General features: G+C 33.8%; 1 protein-coding gene across 3 annotated transcripts in view; it reads right to left on the reverse strand.

The window, feature by feature from the left end:
- The window catches only part of KIFAP3 (kinesin associated protein 3), a 146,877-nt gene that overhangs the window by 94,374 nt on the left and 26,774 nt on the right, over positions 1-25,729 (reverse strand). For all 3 annotated transcript variants that reach the window (XM_005539956.5, XM_065523512.2, XM_045392570.3), the window contains exons 4-9: positions 20,749-20,804; positions 19,807-19,948; positions 16,946-17,045; positions 15,875-15,999; positions 13,395-13,493; positions 5,941-6,119 (exon numbers count right to left, since the gene is read on the reverse strand). In XM_005539956.5, the coding sequence (XP_005540013.1) occupies positions 5,941-6,119; positions 13,395-13,493; positions 15,875-15,999; positions 16,946-17,045; positions 19,807-19,948; positions 20,749-20,804 (701 nt within the window). The remainder of the gene's footprint in view (positions 1-5,940; positions 6,120-13,394; positions 13,494-15,874; positions 16,000-16,945; positions 17,046-19,806; positions 19,949-20,748; positions 20,805-25,729) is intronic.

The raw sequence follows: 25,729 nt of genomic DNA on the forward strand, positions 1-25,729 counted from the left end.
GAATTGTGCTCTACTTTTTCTTTTATTGGAGATCTAAAATATTTATTTATACTACCCATTTCATATCTGTGTTGCAATCTTTCACTGACCTCATAAAAATCACATTAATAACTGAGCCCTTGATACATTTTTTTCCTTTCACTCCATGCCAAGGAATAAACACAATTTTTTTAAAAATTGCTAAAGTGACAAATTTACACCTGATTTTTCCTTTAGACTTCTATCTACACTCCACAGCCACACTGTAGTCCTACCCTGGAGCTGTTCATTATAGGGTATAATTCTATCGCCAAAGACTTTCAAAAATCAAACACAAGATAAAAGTTGCTTCTTTGAAAATACCAAAGCAATTGAAAAACCGCTAATCTAGAAAAAAAAGATCGATATCTGAAATAAAACAGAGAAAATCACTTTAGCCTTTCAGACAAAGAGAAAAAAAGGAAACAGTACCAAAAATTTTATGCCCGTAAATTCCCTGAAAGACAAACTACTGAGCTACCACTCAAGAAGAAAGAACCTAAACAGTCTTATATCTATTAAACCAATTTACAGAAAGAAAATCCCAGGCCTATGACTTTTTACTGGTGAAGTCTATTAAACATTTATATAGAAATAATACCAATTCTACACAAACCCTCCCAGAAAAATTAAAGAAGAAGGGATGCTTCCCAACTCATTATATGAGGACATAGTTACTCTAATAATAAAACCAGACCAAGACATTAGGAGAAAAGAAAACAATAGAATAATGCCTCATAAACATAAAAATTCTCAAAAATAATTAGCCAGTAAAACTTAGCAATATATATAAAAGAGCAATATATATAAAAGAGCAATATATCACAACCAAGTAATGTTTACACCCTAAATACAAGACTGGTAAACCTTCAAAAGCCAATCAATGTAACTCACTATATCAACAGTCTAAAGAGAAAAACTCATATGATTATCTCAGTAATAGATACTGGGAGGCATTTCACAAAATTTAACATCCATTCATGATAAAAAGTCTCAGGAAGCAAGAAATAGAAGAACTTCCTTAAACTGATAGCAAGTATCTAAAAAACCCTACTGTTAACATCATGCTTAATAGTGAAAGACATTGCTTTCCTCATAAGATCAGTAACAAGGCAAGGATAGCTGCTCACACAATTCCTCCTCAACATCAAACAAGAGGGCATACCCAGTACAATTTAAGGCAAGAAAAAGAAATAGAAATCATACAGATTAGAAAGGAAGAAACAAAACTTTCTATTTGCAGATAACACAATTATCCACTTAGAAAATCTCCAAAATCTGTGAATCAGTACAACTAAAAAGTGAGTTTAGAAAGTCACAGGACATAAGGTCAATATGCAAAATCAATTATATTTCTATATACTATCACCCAAAACCAGGAAATGGGTAATTTTTGAAAACTATCATTTATAATGGTAAAATACTTAAGTATAAATCTAAAAAAATATGTGCAAAATATGTATGCTAAACTATAAATGATGGAAGAAATCAAAAAAGACCCAAATAAATAGAAACCTATACCATATTCATGGATTGGAAAAATCCAATATGGTCAATATGTTGATCCCCTCAACAGATTCAATGCAATCCCAATGATTTTAAAATGTACATGGAAAAATACAGAATAGAATAACTCTGAAAAAGAATAACAACATTGGCAGCCTCTTACTGCCTGATATCAATACTTACTATGAGGTTATAGTAATCAAGAGAAAGAGGTATTGATGAAAGCACAGACACATAGATTAATGGAACAGAAAACAGAGTCTAAAAATAGAAGCAAACATATATGGCCAAATTTTCTTTTTTCTTTTTTTCTTTTTTTTTTTTTTTTTTGAGATGGAGTCTTGCTCTGTCACCCAGGCTGGAGTGCAGTGGCGGGATCTCGGCTCACTGCAAACTCCGCCTCCTGGGTTCATGCCATTCTCCTGCCTCAGCCTCCCGAGTAGCTGGGATTACAGGCACCCGCCACCACACCCGGCTAATTTTTTGTATTTTTAGTAGAGATGGGGTTTCACCATGTTAGTCAGGATGGTCTGGATCTCCTGACCTCATGATCCATGGAAAGGCAATTTCAATGGATAAAAGCATCTTTTCAACAAATAGTTATGAAACAACTAGATATCCATATTAAAAAACATAAATCTTGGTCCATATCATGCACCATATACAAAATTAACTCAAAATGGATGTATCATAGACTAAAACGATGATGACAAAAACCTCTACAAAACTTGAAGAAAACACAGGAAAAAATCTTTGTCAACTTGGGTTAGACAAAAGATTTCTTAAATATGACACCCAAATACAGTCCACTAAATTTTTTTTATATGCTGACTTCACGAAAATTAAAAACTTCTGCTTTTCATATGAGAATGAAAAGAAGCCATAGAAAAGTGAAAATACTTGCAAAACATGTAACTGATAAACAACTTGTATCCAAATACAGAAAGAATTCTCAAAAGTGAGCAGTAAGAAAATTAAGCAAACTAGGCAACATATATCCTCTCTGTTGTTCCTCTGAAAAACTGTCTAAAAGCAAGGCTGATATTAGTTCACATCAAGAGTAAAATAAACACTTGATTTAAATAAATAATACTACCTCACAAATAGCTCAACCATCTCCTTATTCCTTTTATAAATAAAACTGCCACAAGCTTCAATTGTCACTAATTATATCAGGTGGTATTTTCCTTTTGAAAAAGCAACAGTGTATACATACACTGGTTGTTACAGCAAAACTTAATTTAAAAAACTTGCAGAGTTTGTTATTAATTTTTTTTTTTTTGATGGGGTCTTACTCTGTCACCTAGGCTGGAGTGCAACGGCATGATCTCCGCTCACAGCAACCTCCACCTCCTGGGTTCAAGCAATTCTCCCGCCTCAGCCTCCTGAGTAGCTGGTATTACAGGTGTGTGCCACCACACCTGGCTAGTTTTTGTATTTTTAGTAGAGATGGCGTTTCACCACATTGGCCAGGCTGGTCTTGAACTGCTGACTTCAACTGATCCACCTGCCTTGGCCTCCCAAAGTGCTGGGATTACAGGTGTGAGCCACCATGCCCAGCCGGTTATTAATTTGCATTTCTATTGCACAGAATAGAATGTGAAATATGTGCCATTAGACAATCAGATGTTTAAACACTAGACTAGCATTTAACACAGCCTTCTAGTCATGTCTTTTTGGTTGATAAAAACCCAATCTTGAGAGCTAAATTTAATAACAACCTCAATATGCAATGCCCTCAGGTTTCCTTCCTTCCTTCCTTCCTTCCTTCCTTCCTTCCTTCCTTTCCTTCCTTTCCTCCCCTTCCTCCCCTTCCTCCCCTTCCTCCCTTCCTCCCTTCCTCCCTTCCTCCTTTCCTTCCCTTCCTCCCTTCCTCCCTTCCTCCCTTCCTCCCTTCCTTCCTTCCTTCCTTCCTTCCTTCCTTCCTTTCTTTTTTTTGAGACAGACTCTTGCTCTGTCGCCCAGGCTGGAGTGCAGTGGCATGATCTCAGTTCACTGCAACCTCCGCCTCCTGGGTTCAAGTGATTCTCCTGCCTCAGTCTCCCAAAAAGCTGGGATGGCTGGTGAGTACCACCACGTCCAGCTAATTTTTGTATTTTTAGTAGAGATGGGGCTTCACCATGTTGGCCAGGCTGGTCTCGAACTCCTGACCTCAGATGATCTACCTGCCTTGGCCTCCCAAAGTGCTGAGATTACAGGCATTAGTCATCCTGCCCGGCCCTCCTCAAGTCTCTTTCTATATCACAGAACTTATAATTAGTATTTTTATTAAACAGTCTATGTAAAGTGAGGGTTTACCAACAATCTATCAGCAAGTTTGTTTCAGCCTTTAATTGTATCTTTCTCAGTGTTTCTGGAAACGAACATTTAAAAACTGCTTATTGTTAATCTTACTAAAAATGTCTTAAAAAAAAAAAGACCTAAACTATTTTTCCCAGGAGGCAAAGAAGAAGAGTAGGAAGTTCAGTATCTAGAGATCTGCTTCCTCAAGCAAATTAATGTCTTTGGTCCTCTCCTACTTCATCTGTGAAATTGGGAGGCTATAGATTCACTAAATCTGGCCTTGAATTTAAGGTCCAGTCAAATTCTAAAAATCTTGATTCTACAGATATCCTTAAATAAAGTGTATTTCTTCCACAATAAAAGGTAAAATCCATATCATCTATAGTAAAAATCTGGCTAATCAAATACTTCTCTTGATCTTAGAAGAATAACAAACTTTTCGGAACCTCAGTTTTTCCTCCTCAATAAAAAATGAGGTTTAATGAGACAATTTATATCATATATTCCAATTCTATGATCTTCCCAGAAAATAACTTTTAATAATAGTCAAGATCTTTTTGATAGAATAAACACATAACTGTATTAGTTAAATCTAACTCTAATACATATATAATAGATACATGCTGATAGAAATCAATTTGAATTTTGAAAACTTACTAAAAGTGAACTTAATTTGATCACACAAATAGAAGAACATACTTCAATTTATAGCAAGAGGAAGTAATTATTTAGCCATACTCTTAACTACTCAGGACTGTTTATATACTACCATGTTATCATATTCTTCTTAGATATAAGTGAAAACAAAAAATATGTTTGATTAATCTAAGAAGAGTCAATCCCAAAATAATGTCAGGCACATCATGAACATAAATAATTATATACTGATAATGAAAATGACAGATACTAAATATATATGGGAAAAATAAAATTTCATACATTCAATAATTATAATTCAAGGTACTTATTAAATCTGATAAATAAGTCTCAGGTTTTCAAAGGGCCTGCCATATCATTCACTATAGTATAGCTACTTCCTAGTTCATTTGATTTTAAAATAAAATAGAGTAGGCAGACATACTATATATTTAGACTATCTAAAGGAGAAGACATTTTTGCCAGTAATACATAGCCACATAATGATATATAGTTATAAAAATTATCCTTAATGGAGTTAAGGTCAATGATCCAATAATTTCATTTAGAGGAATCTGCTCCAAGAAAATAAGCAGAAATATAGACAAATATGTATGTACAAATATGTGCAGTGAAGAATTATTTGTAATAGATAAAATTGTAAACAACTCAGTTATCTGAAAACAAGGTAGGTTAATATATGATCTATTGACTATATTATTGTACATAACAAAGACTTTTTAACGACATGGTAAAAAGCAGATAGAATTTTTATTTTATCTTTATATATTTTTATACTATGTATATTTTACACAGGTGAAAATGATATATGCTCAACTTGTATTTCCCAAAGATCATCGCATCAACACAGTAAAAGATGGCAAATGAGAGCCTAGTATAATTCAGTCAAGAAATAAAGAAGGTATGAACAAAGAGGGTATTAATTAATAAATTAATAAAGAGGGAATTAATACAATGGCACTAGTAATGAAAGGAAGAAATATTACAGTTTCAAGAGATTTTTAAAAAGCAGAATCAACAGATTGTGGCTGCCAAGTAGAACAGCAGGTAACAAAGAAGAACTGTAGGTAACAAAGTGGAAGTATGGGTAACAAGGAAGAGATCTGGCTAAATTTTAATTCCACAAACTGAAGTTGGAGATGCAGAAGGCAAAATAGCTTAGGGTAAAATAACAAGATCAGGTGACTCTGAAATAAAATTTTAAGTTTAAACAAACTTTCTATATATTATGTTTAATATGGCAAGATCCATTCTATATATTAGAAATGATTTTTATTCAGAAAGGTCCAATCATCTGGAATATTGACTAATATGGAATACATTTCTTAATGAAGCAATAACAGTGAGTTATTGCTATTGTAAAATCTTTATTCAGAATTATCTCAGTAGGGGAATAAAGTGTTTAATTTTTATCAAAATATTTTAATTTGAAAATGGCAAACATGAACTATTTCAAGAAAAAGCTTTGTAAGTTACCATATCATTTTTATTCTCCATAAAAATGCTGAGTTTCTTCAAGAATGACACAACTAGAATTAGCAGTTCAAAATTGTCCCGATCAAGGGCCTTCACCAACATGTGAACTATGTTCTTGTTCCTCATTTTCAGTTCGGTACGAGTATCCTCAGCAAGATTCAGAAGCAAATAAAGAGCAACTAGAAAAATGAAATATATGAGAGTTAAAGAATTAGTAAACTGAATCAACAATTTAGAAAATCATTTCTACTCACCAAGGCAACAGAGATAGCCCTAAAACGTTAATATATTATTTTGAAAATTTTAACTGGTTAGTAATTGGTTAATTAAAAACCATTTATTGTTACTGAATGGGATATATGTGTGTGTGTGTGTGTGTGTATTTAAAACAAAACATATATATAAAAAATAATTCATACAATGCTGAGAAGGACACAATAACCAAAATAAAACAATGATTCCTGCCCTCTTGGAGCTTACAGTTTAACAGAAATCAAATGGCAACTAAAGGTAGATAAGTCAGGAAAAAATAATGCAGACAGGGGAAAATAGTTTTTATACATATAGAAAACAAGATAACATATTATAAAACTTTAACACCTAAAGTCTGCTGTGTTAAAAAGTGCAATAATCCAAAATATACAGTATAGCTACAGCTAAATTTGAGCCTACTAAAATTGACTTTTCGTATGCAAACCCATTTTCTGTTAGTCACTATAAGAAAAGACCTTATGAAATTCAGTAAGACAATTATTGTACTAGACAGAGTTGAAGCCACTGTTTGCTAGTTTTAAGTAAAATTTCTTTTAGATTTGTATAATAAAAATGCTTAGGTTCTCAAAGGAAACTTATTCTCTTTTTATAGTGAAAACGATATTAACAGATAATGTTTTCCATTTTTCCTTGATTGACAGGGAGCTTCAGAGTTCAATTTCTGTAAGAATTATGTAGGTTTTTATGTTCAATACAGTCTTTTTGCTCTCTTGTGGCCTCACTGTTTTAGTGTTTCACTTCATGTATTCTTGCCAGCTACCTCTAAATGCTTATGAAAAGAAGAAATACATGCATATGCATATTCATAAGTAGATAAATATAAAATTTATTTATTTAACAAATATTAGAGATGGAGGGTGGAAGGCCAAACGTATCTATTGTATGCCAGGCCTGTTGATGTATAAAGCGTATTTAAATTCTAAAACAGTTTTATGAGGAAAGAAGTATTATAAAAATTTTACAGATGGGAAACCCCTGATTCAAAGAAATTAAATAACTTTCCCTACCATACAGCTAGAAAGTGTGCTAAATTGAAATTCAAGCCTATCAGATCCAAAGCTCACTCACATACTTACGCTATTACATTATGCTGACTTTCTATATGAGGCACTGTCAAAAGGTTTTAGAATTACACTGAAAAAACAAACAGGCTTCTCTTTACAGCCAAGATAGATGTAGCAGGTTGAATATCGTCCTCCGAAAATTTATGTTCACCCAAAACCTCAGGATGTGCTTTATTTGGAAATAGGGTCTTTGCAGATGTAACTGGTTATGGTGAGGTAATAATGGATTAGGGTAGACCGTGAATCCAATGAGTGGTGTCTTAAGAAGAGGAGGAGATGACATAACAGAGACCGACAGATTGGGAAGAAGGCCATATGAAGACAAAGGCAGAGACTGGAGTGATGTAGCTAAAAGCCAAGAAGCACCAAGGATTGCTGGGACCCACCAAAAGCTGGAAAGAGACAGGAGAAGATTCTTTTCCAGAGCCTTCAGAGAGAACATGGGCCTGATGATACCTTGATTTTGGCCTTCCACCCTCCAGAGCTATGACAGAATAAATTTCTGTTGTTTTAAGCCATCCAGTTTATGGTAATTTGTTACAGCACCCCAGGAAATTAATAGGATGGGGTTTTAAACCTTTGCCTGACAACACCACGAAAAAACCTGACTGAAATACACAAAACAAAGATTTTCACAATAGTGGACACCAGACAAGGAAGGACAGTAATCCCTGAGAGATAAGAAATAAATGAGATAGTCCTATGTTTATCCTAGAATATTGCCTTGAGAGAGTTTCCAGGTCACAACACAGTGAAGGAGAATCCAGGCAGAACCTGATAGTATCCCTGAGTTAAGGAGATGAAGCCAAGAATCCAGAGATGCCAAGGAGTTCACAGAAAAGAGTATTGAAGAAGAAAGAGCTGAGCAGAGAGAAACTCTGGAGTTCTAACAGAGGCCTCCCTCAAATATTGAGTTGAGTATTGATGGGAGCGTAGGAATTTAAGTGAGGCTGGGACAGAACAAAATGAGAGGAGTAGAAGAACAAAGCTGAAAATAATGCCTGCTTCTACCAACCATACTGGCAATCTCATAATTCATGCATTAGTGGGTAAAGTCCTCAGAAGGGTCTTGCCTCCGTAGTGGGAAATAACCAGCTTTATACAAAATGCTGCTTCTGTCCAGACTAACAAATTATAAGAGTAAGATCCAAGAGGATACAACTGTTTCCAAGTAATTTAATTATGTTCCCAAACAAAACTCAAAGATATTTTTAGGAATAAAAAATCCACCTACAACAATGTAAATTTCACTGTCTTGCTTTTTTTTTTTTTTTTTTTTTTTTTTTTTTTTTTTTTTTTTGAGACGGAGTTTTGCTCTTGTTGCCCAGGCTGGAGTGCAATGATGCGATCTCGGCTCACTGCAACCTCCACCTGCCAGGTTCAAGCAATTCTCCTGCCTCAGTCTCTCGAGTAGCTGGGATTACAGACATCCACCACTACTCCTGGCTAATTTTGTATTTTTTAGTAGAGACAGTGTTTCACCATGTTGGTCTGGCTGGTCTCGAACTTCTGACCTCAGGTGATCTGCCTGCCTCGGCCTCCCAAAGTGCTGGGATTACAGGCATGAGCCACTGTGCCTGACCCTGTCTTGCTTCTAATCAAAGATTATCAGTCATACAAGAAGCAGGGAATATAACTCACAAGGAAGAGAAAAATGAACCAATTGCAACTGTCCAAGAATTGACCTAGAGTTTAATTATAAAAACGAACATTATAAGTTATATAACTGTATTCCAGATCGTCTAAAAGTTAAGTAGAGACATGGGAGATACCACAAAAAAATTCAAACTTCTATCACTGAAAATTATAATGCTTGAGACTGTAAACTAGATGAAATTAACAGCAGTTTAGAAATAGGAGAAAAAAAGATTAGTGAAACTGAAGATATAATCACAGAAACTATCCAAAATTAAACACACAGAAAAACATGGAAAAAATGTTGAGTTTCAGAGAACTGTGGAACAACTTCAAGTGGCCTAATATATGTTTACCTGAAGTACCTGAAGAAATAGTAACAGAAACATTTCCAAATTTAGTGAAAATTATAAACCCAGAGTTTCAACAAGCTCCCTAAACTCCAAAAACAAGAAACAGAAAGAAAATTACACCAAGGTCCGTCATAATAAATTACTCAAAATGAATGATGAAGAGACAATCTTAAAAGCAGTCCAAGAGAAAGAGACCTTATACTAATATATAGACAAAGATAGCATGACAGCAGACTTCTCATCAAAAACAGCGCAAACAAGGCAACAATGGAGCAACATCCTTATAGTATTAAAAAAGGTTGTCAACCTAGAGTTCTAAGCCCAGTGAAAATATTTCAAAAAGATAAAAATATTTTTAAAATAAGACATTTTTAGACACACAAAAGGTAATTAACCACTGGTAAATATGTCCTACAAGAAACATTACAGGAAATTGCTCAGGCAAAAAGAAAATGACACCAGACAGAAATATGGATCTATGCAAAGGAATAACATCAATGGAAATGGTAACTCTACAAGTAAATATATAAGATTATTTTCTTAGTAAATATATATTTAAAATAAAATTGATTATTTATATAAAATGATAATGTGTTATAAGGTTTTTTGTTTGTTTGTTTTTGGCTTTTTTTTTTTGAGATAGAGTCTCACTCTGTCACCTGACTGGAGTGAAATGGTGCGATCTTGGCTCACTGCAACCTCTGCCTCCCAGGTTCAAGTGATTATCTTGCCTCAGCCTCCTGAGTAGCTGGGGACTACAGGCATGTGCCACCACACCCGGCTAATTTTTGTTTTTTGGTGAAGACAGGGTTTCCCTATGTTGCCCAGGCTGGTCTCAAACTCTGGACCTCAAGTTATCTGCCCAGCTGGGCCTCCTAGAATGCTGGGATTACAGGTGTGAGCCACCACACCTGGCCTTGTGATAGGGTTTGTAACATATGTATAAGTATAATAAATGTTAGTATTAGCATAGAGGTGGGAGAGGGAAGAAGTGATTGTAACACTAAGCACGAAATGGCACAAAATACTTGACAGCAGACTTAACTTATGATAAGTTAAACATGTATCACTTGTAGGTAATTATGATTAAAGATGTGTGATATAAACCTTAAAGCAATCAATAAAATAACAAAAGACTTATAGCTAAGCTAACAATGGAAATAAAATAGAATTTTAAAAAGTCTCAAATTCATATGAAGGTGGACAAGAAGGAAAAAGGAGGAAAAAGACACATACACACATGCAAAGCCAATCTAAATGCTGTTCATAAAAAAACACACTTAATAGAGACATAAATATATTAAAAATATATAGACAAATATATCCCATGATAACACTAGTCACAAGAAGTAGATTAACATAAGACAAGGTAGATTTTAGACAAAAAAATATATCCAGCCATGATGAAGATCACTTCATACTGGTAACAAGGACAATTCATCAATAGTACATCTACATCCTACATCCTTATGTCCCCAAGAATAGAGAGCTTCAAAAATACATGTGGTGAAAACTGGTAGTAGTGCAGGAGCAATAAATAACTCACAATTATAGTCAGAGATTTCAATATTACTCTCTCAACAATAGAAAAAGTACAGGAAAACATCAACATATGTAAAGACTTGAACATCAATTATTTGGGAAAAAAAGATCTCCCTTCTAAATAACCCATGGGTCAAAAAAGAAACCAAAAGAGAAACTGGAAAGTATTTAAACTGAATGAAAATGAAAACAGGACATATGAAAATCTGTGGGATGCCATCAAAGAAGTGCTTAATGGGAAATTTTTAGCACTAAATATCTGTATTTGAGAAGAAAGGTCTTGAATAAATGACCTCAGCTTCCATCTTAAAAAAAACCAAAAAACAAAACAAAAAAAAAAAACAAAAATATAAGAGCACATTAAACCCAAAGTAAGCTGAAGAAAAAAATTACAAAGATCAAAGTAGAAATCAATGGAATAAAAAATTGGTAGGGCTAAAAGCATCTGATATCAAAATTTTCTATAAGCTATGGTAATGAAGACACTGTGCTACTGGCATCAAAACACACAAAAGTGATGGACAGAACAAAATAGAAACCCAAAAATAGGCATGACACATATGGACAAATGGTTCTGACAAAGATATAAATCAATTCAGTAGATAAAAGATAGTGTTCTCAAAAGTAGTACTTACATAATTAGCTATTCATATGCAAAAAAATGAAGAACTTTGATCCATTCCTCACCCCATATACAAAAATTAACTCAAAATGTATTATAGGCTTAACTAAACTGAGACTATACAACTTCTAGAAGAAAACATATGAGACAATAATTGTAACCTTTGGTTAGGAAAGGATTTCTTAGATACAATACCAAAACCACGATCGAAAAAACACTAAGTTGGAATTCATAAAAATGTAAAATTCTGCTCTTAAAAAGATACTTTAGGAGAATGAAATCATGTATCTGCATAAATGCTTATATCCAAAACATGTAAAGAATATATATAAAACAATCCAATTTAATAATAAGGCAAAAATTATGAAGGCACACTTCAACAAACAAAGAGATGGCAGATAAGCACATCAAGAGATGCTCAACATAATCAGTCACTAGAGAAATTCAAATCAAAACCACATACATTGATGGTGAGAATACAAAAACGACTATTATAGAAAAACATCTGGCAGTTTCTTACAAAGTTAAACATACGCCTATCATATGACTCGGCCATTCCATCATTAGGTATTTAACTAAGAGAGAAGAAAGTGTATGTCCATACAAAGACTTGTAGACAAATGTTCACAGCAGCATTAAAATTGCCAAAAATTGGAAATATTCTAAATGATCAACAGGTGAATACAAAGAAATACTATTTAATAACTATTTGATAAATGCAATAATATGAATGAATCTTTAATTATGCTGAGTAAAAGACAAAAACACATATATACTACATGATTTCATTTATATAAAACTCTAGAAAATGCAAACTAGCCTAAAGTGACAGAAAGCAGATCAATGATGACTTGGGATTGAGGAAGAAGGGAGAAGGTAGAAGGAAAGGGAGAGATTACAAAGATGTATGAGGAAATTTTGGGAGTGATGGATATGTACTTTATCTTGATTATGGTCACCATTTCATGGGTATTTACATATGTTAAAATTTATCAAATTATATACTTTAAAATTATACAATTTATTATCTATCAGTTATACCTCAATAAAGCTGTTAAGAGTATACAATATCTGCATAAATAAAATATTTGGTTAGAAACAGAGCTTATAAACTTTTGCATGTTAAAAAAGTCAAATTAGTTCTTCGAAACTTTCACACGAAAACAATTGCTTTCTTGAGATCTGATGCATTTTGGATTACATGCTAACATAGATAATACCTATTATTTTCTAGCATATTTTAAAATGAACTTTTGAAAATCTGACATTTTCTCCAACAGGCTGAACTAAATTACTTGGCTTCAAATATTTAAAAAACTCAGTGTAGTTAAAATTGCTAATAATCTTCACAGGATGAAAATATTTTGGGAGTTAACAAGTATTTCCACATACAAAGTTAGTCAAACACCGATTAACTACATGAATCATCAAATAGTCAAGTAGAAACCAGGAATTAAATTCACATTTAAAAGTCCCATGTCATTATCATTAACCACCATAAGATTTTACATCTTATCAGTAACCAAAAAACCATACTATTGAAGTTTTAAATATCTTAATAAAGCTAGAGACAAGGAATTCTTTTCTATTAAACAAGAGAAATATTTTAAAATTTTTATATCAATTTCCTAGGAAAGCAATAAAATAATTCACTTTATAAAACAAGTAAGTTAGGGTTGAAGAGACAAAGATTGTTATCATTGAAAAGGTCACACACTAGATTAAAAAATCCTTTCTTAGGAAATAAATAATAAGTATATAAACATTTAGGAACTAAACGGGGAAAAATAGTAGAGTGAAATTTAAAACATTACCCATGCTAAAGAAAGACGAACTTGTAGCATATTAACATTTATAGAACTTTCAGTTATTCTCACATTAGCTTCACAGGTATGATAAAAAAGTGAACAAAACAAATGTATTTAGAGTACTTTGTTGCCTTCCTCATTGCTTAGGAATTCATACCTCGTAATAGCTGTTCCTGTTTTACCACAAGCCCCTGGTACTTTTTAAAGGTTTTTTCATAATCCTTTCTCAAGGTTTGATTTTCAGGGTCTTCATCAAGTAAACAACTTGTTAAGGATCATCCATACTCACTGAAGCAAAAAAAATCTACTGATAAATTCTATGAACAACGGCACTATTAGATTTTATATGCAACTTTATCCAGTTATTTTTCTCACCAAAAGTTTAACTAAAATGTTCTCTGTATAATAATTGTGCTGTAACAGCACTTCTTATCTAAGTGCTCATGGATTTCCTAGGAGTCCTTGGGTGAACAAACTTTTTTTTAATGTAGCCCACAGCTAACATCATATAGATGTTTGAACCTCACCAAATACTTGAATTCCCAGAAACTGTATGTGAGTATTTTATGTAGGTGCACAAATCTATAACTTTCAACAGATTATCAAGTGGGTCCACGAACCAAAAATATTACTGCCTCAGAGAATGATTTAGTTACTAAGAACACTGGATTTTACTTCAGACAGAGGCCCAGAATATTTAAAGGATATAGATTAAATCTAAAGCTTTTATAGCAGCCTTTTCAGACTAGAGATGCCAAGAAAGAACTAGCCCAAACTTAAAGGTAAACAAATTTTAAAAATCACATCTTTTGGTCCCAAATCGTCTCCTGGACACCTTGCAAAAATAATCAGTTATTTCAGCATGTGAGTCAAGCATATGACCCCAGAATATGAGTCAATGCGGCTAACCTTGTTGAATACCACTTGTATCAAAGTACAAAGAAATTTAGGACATAATAAAATAGTAACATGTCAGGAGAAATGACCAGAATTCTGATGTAATTTTTATATCCCTTCAATTACCATAATCTATTGAGTCTAAGACACATTTTCCTCACATCTTAACATCTCCAAAATGGGATGTGTCTTATAATCCATGATGTGTCATAGCTTAATTGAAAGCATATGTTCCTCTCCTAGCGGTTAAACAATAGTGAATCTTAAAATTAATGGTGTCTGATATAGAAATACAGTATGTCCTAAGATATCAGTTCTTGTCACCAAACAATCACAAAATGCAAATTCATGATTGCTAAAGAGTTCCACTAGTGGTTCCCTGCATACTTCTCCAGTTTAAATAAATTTTAGGTATCACTGAAGCATTCAGGAGTCTTGGGACTCCAGAACTGATGTAAAGTCTCTAGGATTCTTGGGTTGTCGATGTAGTTGAGTCACTGTCAATCTAGATGCCAGAAGTTTATGGTATGCATAGGAAATTTATAAACCTGAAAAGATTCTAATTAAGAAAAGTCAAAGCTTGTGTGTGGTGTGGATTTTATAGCATCTTGGAATTCCATGTGACAATAATAAAAGTCTGAGAGATTTTGTACACAATAACCTGAGTTAACCTATTACAACACAGATTAAATTGAAGCCTCAGGGTTTCCGGAGGCCAAAATTAATATAAAAGTAAGGTCCACTTTTGCACAAAGCAGAGTTAAAAATGTATGATACACTGCACAACAGGAATAAAGTTTTCACTTTTTAAAAGACACAATAAACACGTGATTCAAAGGAAAGTTACCAGCATGCCTAGTTGATCTACAAAACACATCATGTTTGAACATATATGAATAAACCAGGGGCCTCCGATCCAGAAGCATTAAGTTGTAGAGGCTAAAATATGATAAATATCTTCAAATATGAGAAGAATTATGATGTTGAAGAGAATATCCTTATTCCATATTGCTTTGGTATGCAATACTAGAACCAATGGATAGAAGTTATTGGGAAATGGACTTCAGTGCACTAAGCAAAAGACTATTATAATAAACAGAATGCTAAACCACAGAATGGGTGAAATAGATAAGCATTGACATTGTTAAAGAAGAGCCGATGTAATGCCATTTGCCAGGGAAGTTGCAGAAAAGATTTTTATATTTGCAAGATAGGTTAAAACAGATACCTAAGTTTTCTTTCACAGGTTCTATCACTCTATAGGCCTTTCAAATTTTTATTTATTAACAACAGTATTTTTGCACTTTCCTAGAAAAATAGAACCTTTAGGTTCATCACCAAATTTACACCCATTCTAATCAAAGTCACCTTAGTACTCACATAGAAGTATATAAGTAGTAGCAGTGAACTAGGCTTCAACTAACCAAAGGATCATAGTGGATGTAATTATGTAATCCTTTAGAGGTTCACCTACTAAGTTTCCCAACACAACTACTACCTGCTCCTTCTACCTCATTAACTAATAAAGGTTGTTAAAAGACAAAAAGTGAATGTCAAACTGTATTCATTTTGACAGTTTCAATCTACTTCTTAACCTTCAATAACACACTCCTGCATTGTTTCCAAGTAATGCAATTAACAATTTTAAAAAAGAAAAAAGAAAAGAACAAAACCATCCCACCCATCCAAAGCTTATAGCAAAAGGCAAAAGAGGGTTCAAATGCCACCCTAAAAGGATATCAGCTTTCTTCTTCTTTGAAAGTTCTTCTTGCCAAAGCTCATGTCTTTTTAACTCATGATCAATAATATTCATACACAGAGCTCCAATTTTATAATGAGTAATAAGTCCATGAAACTGAGAAAAGCTTTAAAGAAGACATTTTAATATATATTTAAAAGAATACATTTTATGGGTACAGGAAATTTGTTTTTGGTGATCAATGGTATAAACCATGTAGAAAATAAATTTGATATACATATTTTAAAAGATATATCAACAATACACTACTAGAAAGACTTGAGATTATAAAATTATTTTAAATATATCACAATACCCTTACCTAAAATACAGTTATTTTTAAGAAGTTAGAAAGTAGACATTTTTTGTAACTAACCACCATATTAACTACTCAGATATTCACAATAGATTTTTAGATTATTGTCTAACAAAACAATAATGTATCAATACTAGACATACATTTTATTTATTGTGTAAAACTGACATCAATTAGTAAAGTACTAGTAATTAGGTTTTACATATGTTTTCTGGACAATTCATTCATCCAAGTATTTATTCAATAAACAATTATTTGCTAATACTAGCACATTTTTAGAACAGAAGCAGCAATTCTCTAGGAATTGGCTAGAACTTTTCGTAACGTTTTAATAAACATCTTTCTTAAGGATATATGTGCATAAATAATAAATATGAATACATAATAGGTATGTATTTGCACATACATGCATATATATAACAATAACATTTACTGAGCACTTACTGTGGGTCAGGCCTTATTCTAAGCATTTTAATTTTTAATTCATTTAATTCGAAAAACTATCCAAAGAGGGTGCGACTATTACTATCCAAATTTTACTCATAAGGAAACTGAGGCATGAGTGAGTATAGACTAAATGAAAGATAGAATAACAGATAGCAAGACAGAAAATGGGAAACAGGAATAAGAATTTAGCAGTACAGCATAGGCAGACACACAGAGAAACTGAGAGAACGAGTGATCTACATATTGAATCAATGACACAAACAGCAATAGAGATACAGTAGTCATTTGATTTAATAATTTTTATACTCACCTGGAAAAGCAAAAAAAGATGTAAATTATGTTTGTAGCTAACTCAACACTTTGCTTCCAGTCTTCTCTCAGGACCCTTGCTAATGCACCAAGGGCAGTTTCTAAAGAAAAAGGAGAAGTACCGAAATGATCATTCTCCTTGCTCTGGTATAAAGGGTGATTGGTTTTAAATGTCTAGTTATTAATAAATAACAAAGCTAAGATAGAACTGGGACAAAAAGTAGTATGCTTCTTTCCAATACGGACAGCTACTTTTAAAACTAAAATGTAACTTTACTTAAAGATACGTAAAATGCTACTTCAAGTATATACTGTACACAGAAGTAATCAAATATGATTTAGATAAAGTGACATAATATATATTATGGTAACAATAAAATAATTAAAAAGCCTTTCATTTTTTAATTTAATAATCTTAAATTAAGAACTGCAATCTTAATTTGTAAGATTAAGAACTGTACTCTTACTACTGCAGTACTGATTTTTTTCTTTTTAACATCTGATTTAATGTATTTGATAATATGAAAAAAACTTGAATAAGTCTAGAAAAAAAAGAGCAGTTTAGTAGACTAACACTAGTTCCATTAAAGTAAATTAAAAACCAAATAAAATCTATACACAGAAAAATAAATTTAATATTTCAGTATCACACTGAATTTATGCTAATAGCCGCAAATAAAACAAAAAGCTTTCACAAAATTAACTTTCAGGTAGGTTAATAAGCATTTCTGCTAAAATTTTCTCTTCAGGAAATGAAAATTATAAATTAATGACATAGTTTCAAATTGGGTTGGTACATGGCATACTAATTCTTAAAATAATTAAAACAAAATATCTGTATGTTAAAATATAAAAATCATAATTCCACTGTTTTTAATAGATACTCAGGATTTACAATAGTACTTTATGGACTGCATTATAAGTATTTATTATGGTAATGAAAATGTTCCATATTTGAGCTTTCTGGCTATTCGGACTATGAACAAAAATTAATTGTATTAGTTATGAATCCACATAGTGACAAATTTTTTAGCAAATTAAAAATCATCCTATGATAGCATTTCACAGTATTATTCATATTCACAATGCAGAGAACTGGAATAGTATATGCTTTGAAAAAAATTATTTTGGAGTCATGTAAATAGATTGGCAATGCATATTAACATGCAAAGCCTCCCAAAAGTCCTATTTAATAAAGAATCCGGTATAGCTTTGTTCAATCTAGTAATTCCCAAAGGTATTTGACCATTATAATCCAGAGAAAATAGTATTTCTTAAAATACTAGCCTATACAGAACTGTTCTATAATGTCATAAATTTAGGTATAGGTTTAGTGACCTATTTGCAAAATTTTATTTCATTTTTCTCCTTTAAAACAGAACATCTCAATAAAAATACAGTTACAGGAGTTGTACACAGTTTACCAAGAAACAGCTAAAAGAAAATATAGTTTACAAGAGGTTAAAAGACAATCCCAAATTAATTTCTACATTGAATGCAATCATAATCAAAATCCCATTATGACTTTTCACAGAATATGATGAAGTAATCTCAAAGTATATAAGACAAATGTGCAAGACCAGTAAAGTCAATTCTTGGGGAAAGAAAGCAATTTGGAACATTTTTTCCCACATATTCTAAAGTTCAAGTCAAAATAAAAAACAACACAACAATAGTGTGGTATCGGTATGTAAATAATCAAATAAACCCAATGGAACAGAAGGAGAGGGAACACTAAAACAATTCCATGAAAATATGGAACAGTACCTGCCACAGAATAAGTTTTCAAGAATTATCTATTTCATAAAAGAATGGCAAGCATATAGCAGAAAAGGCATTTGAAATACTTATTTGAAAATACTGATTGAGAAAACTATTGATTTGAATTATTTTATCCAGGTATTTGGCAACAACCAGAAAGGCATTCTCTCTCATGTAATGCAAACCAGATAATAAACACATCTTTCCTATTTTGTTTTTGATAAATGTATAATCAGAAAACTATGGATTTAAAATGATTCTATAGGCAGGGCGTGCGGTGGCTCATGCCTGTAATCCCAGCACTTTGGAAAGCAGAGGCGGGTAGATCACCTGAGGTCGGGAGTTTCAGATCAGCCTGACCAATATGGTGAAACCCTGTCTCTACTTCACACACACACACACACACACACACACACATTAGCCGGGCATGGTGGCACATGCCTGTAATCCCAGCTACTCAGGAGGCTGAGACGGGAGAATCACATGAACCCGGGAGGCGGAGGTTGCAGTGAGCCGAAGGTCGCAGTGAGCAGAGATCGTGCCACCGCACTCCAGCCTGGGCAACAGAGGGAGACCTTGTCTCAAAAACAAAAACAAAACAAAACAAAACAAAAATGATTCTATAGTGGTATTACTGAGAAAAGGGTGTTAAAAACATTCTATCTCCTTTTCTTGTTACTATCAAGTACTTCCAGTGAAAGGAAAGCAAATACTTGATGTGAAATTCAATCTCAATGAAACTGCAAAGATTAATAGCTTTCCCTGTGCTACTGAGAAAAAACTAATACTGGAACTTTAATAAAACATGATATATATATTTATGCAAATGTCTGTAGTTTGATCTTATATTCTAATTGAAACAATAAAAGAGTTTCCCAGAGTAGAAGAAAGAAAAGGTATAGTACCATTAATGCTTAATTTTCCTTGTTTACATTAAACGGTTTGTGAATTCTCCGGAGAATATTTAAATGCTATGCTCTCAATTTAAGAAATCTGAGTAGAAAGAAATAAAGAGCTGGAAAATATATGCAGTCTTAAGTTTTGTATAAATAATTGTAACTTATTCATCTATTATGATTAAACATGTTTTATGGTAATCACCATTTAATAGTAGTTCTTCCAAGTTATCAGGATTTCGAGCAAGCTGCAGGATCAAAGCAGAACCCCGAACCTTGTCAGGAATATCTTCATATAATAACTCAATATATTCATCCATGTCATTAATGTTAGCAACTTCATCAATCTGAAACAAAGGAAGAAGCAGAAAGTACTCATCAACAATGCTCAACAGATCCACTGTCAAAGAAATAATATTTTGTGATCAATACAGATATAACAATACAGAAATTTCCAAAGAACTCACAGTAACCATCCTTTTGGATAGGGAAATTTTAGATCTTTAGACCTAGGACTCTAATACAAAACCCCATGATAAAATGAGATGTATATAAACTTTAAAAATTGTTTATCAATATAAAGTATCTTAAATGTAATAAAAAATATTTGTATCTACTATAGTAGATTAAACAATATTTCACAACATATTACAATAAGAATATGTAAACATTTTTGCCCATCATTTACCAAAATTAATTGTTTAGAAAGCACAACCAGCCACAGGTACAGCGGCTCACAGCTACAATCCCAGCACTTTGGGAGGCCGAGGCGGGCAGATCACAAGGTCAGGAGTTCGAGACCAGCCTGACCAACATGGTGAAGCCCCGTCTCTACTAAAAATACAAAAATTAGCTGGGCGTGGTGGCACGCACCTGTAATCCCAGCTACTCAGGAGGCTGAGGCAGGAAAATCGCTTGAACCCGGGAAGCAGAGGTTGTGGTGAGCCGAGATCACGCAAAAAAAAAGCAGAACCAATACTTTTTGTCTTTTTCAATTAAATAATGGTTTTCTACCTTTCTCAGGTACCTGAGTTCAGTCATTTTTAAAAAATACCACATGCTTAATGTGATTGTGTGTATTATTGATGGAAAAAGGCAATATCTGATAATTCAGTCCTCTATTAGATCAGAACGCATGCAGTCTTACCTCCATTCCTTCGAAAGGAGGTGGATCTTTAGGCTTGCTTGATTTTTCTTTTTTCTCTGTAACAAGATTTTTTTTTTTAAATAAGGAGAATTAGGTTTTTAGGGTTTCTAGGTAATTTTTATTTTCAGCAGCTGAGTTTAATTCTAGCTAAACTGGGGATATTAAAACCAGTTTATGAAATAATCTCTTTTCAATGTATAAAAATGCTCATATATAATCAATTCGATCAAATGAGGATATCAAGGAGAGCATAAACTAATAAAATCTATATCACCAACTTCCTCCTTGGTTAACTTTTTGGGTATGTAAGGTATACAGTCAGACTTGCCAACAAGCAGCAAAACAGTCTGCTCTAAGTATCCTCTCTTTCCCTTCCTAATTCAAATTTAAGGTAGGAATAGGAAAATCAATAAGGCAAAGAAAAAAGTATGACTTGAGTAATATAAAAACTAAAATGAAAATTAACAAAGCAGAAAGAAATAAAAATTGGTAAATTTAAAACCTAAGATATAGAATAGTTGTTAACTGGTTCTTTTTTAACAAGTAAAATTAATATCATAAATTAAAAGGCAAACATTTATTACTTATATTAATTAAATCCCCACTTATTCCCAAATAAAGAGTTATCCAAAGGTGCTGAACACAAGTTTGAGCCATTCGTTTATATTGAATTATCTAATTAATGGCATAATTTCATTTTTTAACAAAAAAACTATCAAATACTTTATTGATCTGGATTATAAGTCTAAGTAATGTATGTACATTAAAGTAAGTTAGAATGTTATCAAAATTTTTGATTCCATAATTAGCAAATAAATATATGATAGAATTAGTCATTATTTTCAGAGGACAGCACTCATTCTATATAAGATCATACATTCTCAACAACTTAATTCTGCTTCAGACAGATAATTTACTAAGACAGTGGTTTTAATTATGCAAAAAAAATCACTGAATGTAATGAATTACACAACCAAGTAAGTATTATTGTTTCAATTGCTTTTAAGATAAGATTTCTGGCTTTGGAATACTGCTTGCCAAGTAAAAGAATTTTAACAAAGAAAACCAGTAGTGTAAAAAAAAGCATATATTTAATATACACTTCCTAAAGCATTTCCTATGTCTTCAATTATTAATAATACTCTACCCAGATAGAGAAAATATTGATTTGAATTATTTTATCCATGTATGATGACATGAACATTTTTTCATATTCCTCTAATTTCTGGGGAGCAAGGTAAAACCACTGATTTGCCCTGAAAACACAGTGAAAGAGTTTTTACTGGTTCAAAGATACTTTATTCTAAATGCCTTCAGAATTATATTAATTTGGCACTAGGAAAGATCAACTTTAACTATACTGTACAACCTACAATAAGTAGACACAGATCTTAAAAGACTACCAGATTTGCTTTTCTCCTTGGATTTATTGGACTATGTGATCTCTCATCATTTACAGACATCTTAACAAGAATATTCTATTAACAAAATACTTAATACAAATTGTCCTTGATAATATTTTCCTTATCTACATAGTACTTAACAATGCCAGGTATGTGATTAGAAGCAATCACGTTCAAAATGTCTATTTTTGCTTTTTTTTTTTTTTTGAGACGGAGTCTTGGTCTGTTGTCAGGATGGAGTGCAGTGGCACGGTCTTGACTCACTGCAACCTCTGCCTCCTGGGTTCAAGCGATTCTCCTGCCTCAGCCTCCTGAGTAGCTGGGGTCACAAGCATGCACCACCACAACCAACTATTTTTGCATTTTTACTAGAGATGGGGTTTCACCACGTTGGCCAGGATGGTCTTGATCTCTTGACCTCGTGATCTGCTCGCCTCGGCCTCCCCAAGTGCTGAGATTACAGGCGTGAGCTACCATACCCGGCCCTTTTTGCTTTTAAATAAATTTACAACCATTTAATTCGTTCAACAAATATATGTTGACCATCTATGTTAGACACTGTATTCACAGCTAATAAAAGTATATATTAAGTACAAGGCATTTTATTTGCTGGGTATGAAGAGAGACTAATTTGAAAAAATTCCAAACAAAATTTTCTTTTTTTTTCCTACTTAGTCCAATCAAAACTACAGCACTGATATATTATTTTAAGAGCACCAGCTGGGCACAGTGCCTCATGCCTGTAATCCCAGCACTTTGGGAAGCCGAGGCAGGAGGATCGCTTGAACCCAGGAGTTTGAGACTAGCCTAGGCAACACAGTGAGACTCCCATCTCTACAAAAAATGTAAAAAATTAGCCAGGTGTGGTTACAATTTAGTGGTGAACTCATAAAGGGATACCCATCATGGGCATCTGCCTGTGGCTCGGTAACCTCTTGACATTTCAGAAGCCCAGAGATGAATCCAAGTGGCTGCCTGGCTTCTTTAAGCCAGGGGCTGTCTCTGCTGCCTCCCTTGCCAGCAAGGCATTGCCGACCTTCACATAAGCTTGCTTGGAGTAGAGAAACAGTTTCTGAATCTGAAAGACTTCTCCGGTAAGTATTCCCAAGCGCAATCGACATCCCTTTTGCCTTCTCCTGATCTGTTGGCCTCCTTAAAGGTCCTGTTGCCTCTTCAGAGGTCCTGTTGACACTTCCTAATCTGTAAAAAGGGCCCTGTTTAAGGGGGATTTTCCCAATTGGAAGGAGAATAAAGGGCAATGTTTGGGGGGAGTACTCCTGGATGATTTGGTTTCAGTTATGAAACCTGATTTTAGAGTTCTGACTTACCGGGGTCTCATGTCTGTTCTTATCTTGTCCTGTTTGTGTGTGGGGAACCCAGAAGGAAACATTAGCAGAAGTTCAGTGGGCCTAACAAGTGGAAAGGGGGGTCTGTTTTATCTGTTTTGCTAGGTTAAAACTTGGATACTGAGCCAAGTAACTGGTGTTTGTCTTTGTTATGTGTGTATTGTAATTTTCTCTCGGTCAATATAGGAAATGCTAACTTGATCCCTCCTACCTCAAGCAGCCCCTTGGATTCTATCTTGCAAAACTGGGCAGCTTTCACCTATGAACCCATGAAAACAAAGAAAATGGTTTTCTTTCATAATCAGCAAGCAGGGTGATCAAAGCTCTGCTCTTTTGGAAGCCACAGTTTAAGAGAATCCAGGAACCCAACAAGGGGGCAACAGGGTAGTAAGAATCGTTTACCAGTCAGGTTCCTGATCTCTCTGTGTAGAATCTGGCTGAGCAAAAGGTAAAAAAATCAGTTTCCTGCAAGGTTTTGATTAATAGGAGACAAAGATGTGTATGACTAGTCTTGGGAAATACTGACTCTGGTGTACTTTTTGGTTTATTAATATTCATATTGTTCCCTTTCTTTCCAGAAATAATCTTTTCTTTGTCTTTCTGTGCTCTTCATAAAGAAAAGGTACTAACTGAGGGCTCCTCTCATCTTGTTTTATGTCCTTGAAAACTTGACCTGTGACCGAGTGGGAGCTCTATAAAATAGAACAATTCCTTTACACTATATACTCTGGTTTCAATAATTACTTCATTTTGCTCTTCCTCCACATTGGCTACCTTCTTGGAGAACACAGGTCACAGAGGCATTTTCTATTGCCCTGACATAATTTTCTGCTTTTGCGGGTAGCTTCGAGGCTAGTGACCTGAGCTCACACAGACCCACATCTAAGCCTTCTCTAGCCTTAAGGCCCAACCAGCAATCCGTTTTACTGTCATTTTAGCCATTATAGATGACAACAAGCAAGGAATTGAATATTATGTTTTTTTTATATTAGTCTGCATTTCCTTATGCATCCAGTGAACCAAGTCCCCAGAAGTTGTATCCATCTCCAAATTCACTGTAACTTTTACCTTTAGTAATTGGGCACAGCCCAGCTGCAGTTCCATGCCATGGATGACCACATGGTCACACAGGAATCAAAGGTTCCTTATCCTCCACCTTTTTATTTTATAGATTAATATCATCAGCTCCCTGAGGAAACTATACTGAAATGGCTTATGAGAGTAACTAATTTGGGAGCAGTGTCTTTGGTTTTAAATGCTGCAGAGTGAAAGAACGTGTTTGGGTTGGTATGGTACCCACTGCTCACAATTAAACAATTGCAAATGATTATACATGAACCAGACAAACAGGACATGATTAGTGAGGAAAGAGTTAGCCTAATGAATTGGATAAAAGCCACTGTAAGGTCTCTTTACCCTAAGAAAGGGGACTGTCCGACTCTACCTGTAACTGCCAAGTGGAGTACCCCAGATGAAGCAGCTAATGTGGTTTGTATGCAAGCCATATGGGACTGGCATTATGATGACAGGGATATTCACCCCTTGAATATGCCCATTACCCAGGTCATGGTCAGCTTCTTCTCATGGGTCTTACAGATGCTAACAGAAAATATGAGATTCGTTAACAAGGGAATGGTGAAGGGTAGAGGGGAGGGTCAAAGGATGCATCCCAGGAAGATGGGAAGTTTTAAACAGTTATTAAGAAATATGATGAATGAAGAAAACTTTGATAGGAGTAAAACTAAGAGGAAAAGAAAAGGGGAGAGTCAGGGGACTCATCCCAGCAGAAGGAAAATCTTTAGACAGTTATTAAGAAATTGAATGAATAAAATGGAAATTGATGGCGTTCAAACAAAGGCCTTAATTGCTGGTTCCCCCAATATTAAAGGGTACCAAATCAGTTTTCTGTACTTACCCCAGTTGAAGACATTTTTTTGAAAATCAGAAGACAAAGATCAGTATGAGAAAACTGACCAACAATTGCCTAGGGTGATGTTGAGGTGACTAATCAACATAAAGATTGACTAAAAAGCCTTGGTCCCTTAGCTAAACCCTCTGCTGGGAACCCAAATCTCTTTTCACAGGAGAGGGTAAAATGGTCTGGGAGTGAAGAGAAATTGCCAGGACCAGAACATAAAATTAAGGGTGGATAGGATTATCAAAGTTGAAATGTTTATATAGGCTTTTTGTAAGTAATTGTATATTATTTACCTAAATGTCTTATGAAAATGG

The sequence above is a fragment of the Macaca fascicularis genome, chromosome 1, assembly GCF_037993035.2.
Source record: "Macaca fascicularis isolate 582-1 chromosome 1, T2T-MFA8v1.1".
NCBI lineage: Eukaryota > Metazoa > Chordata > Mammalia > Primates > Cercopithecidae > Macaca > Macaca fascicularis.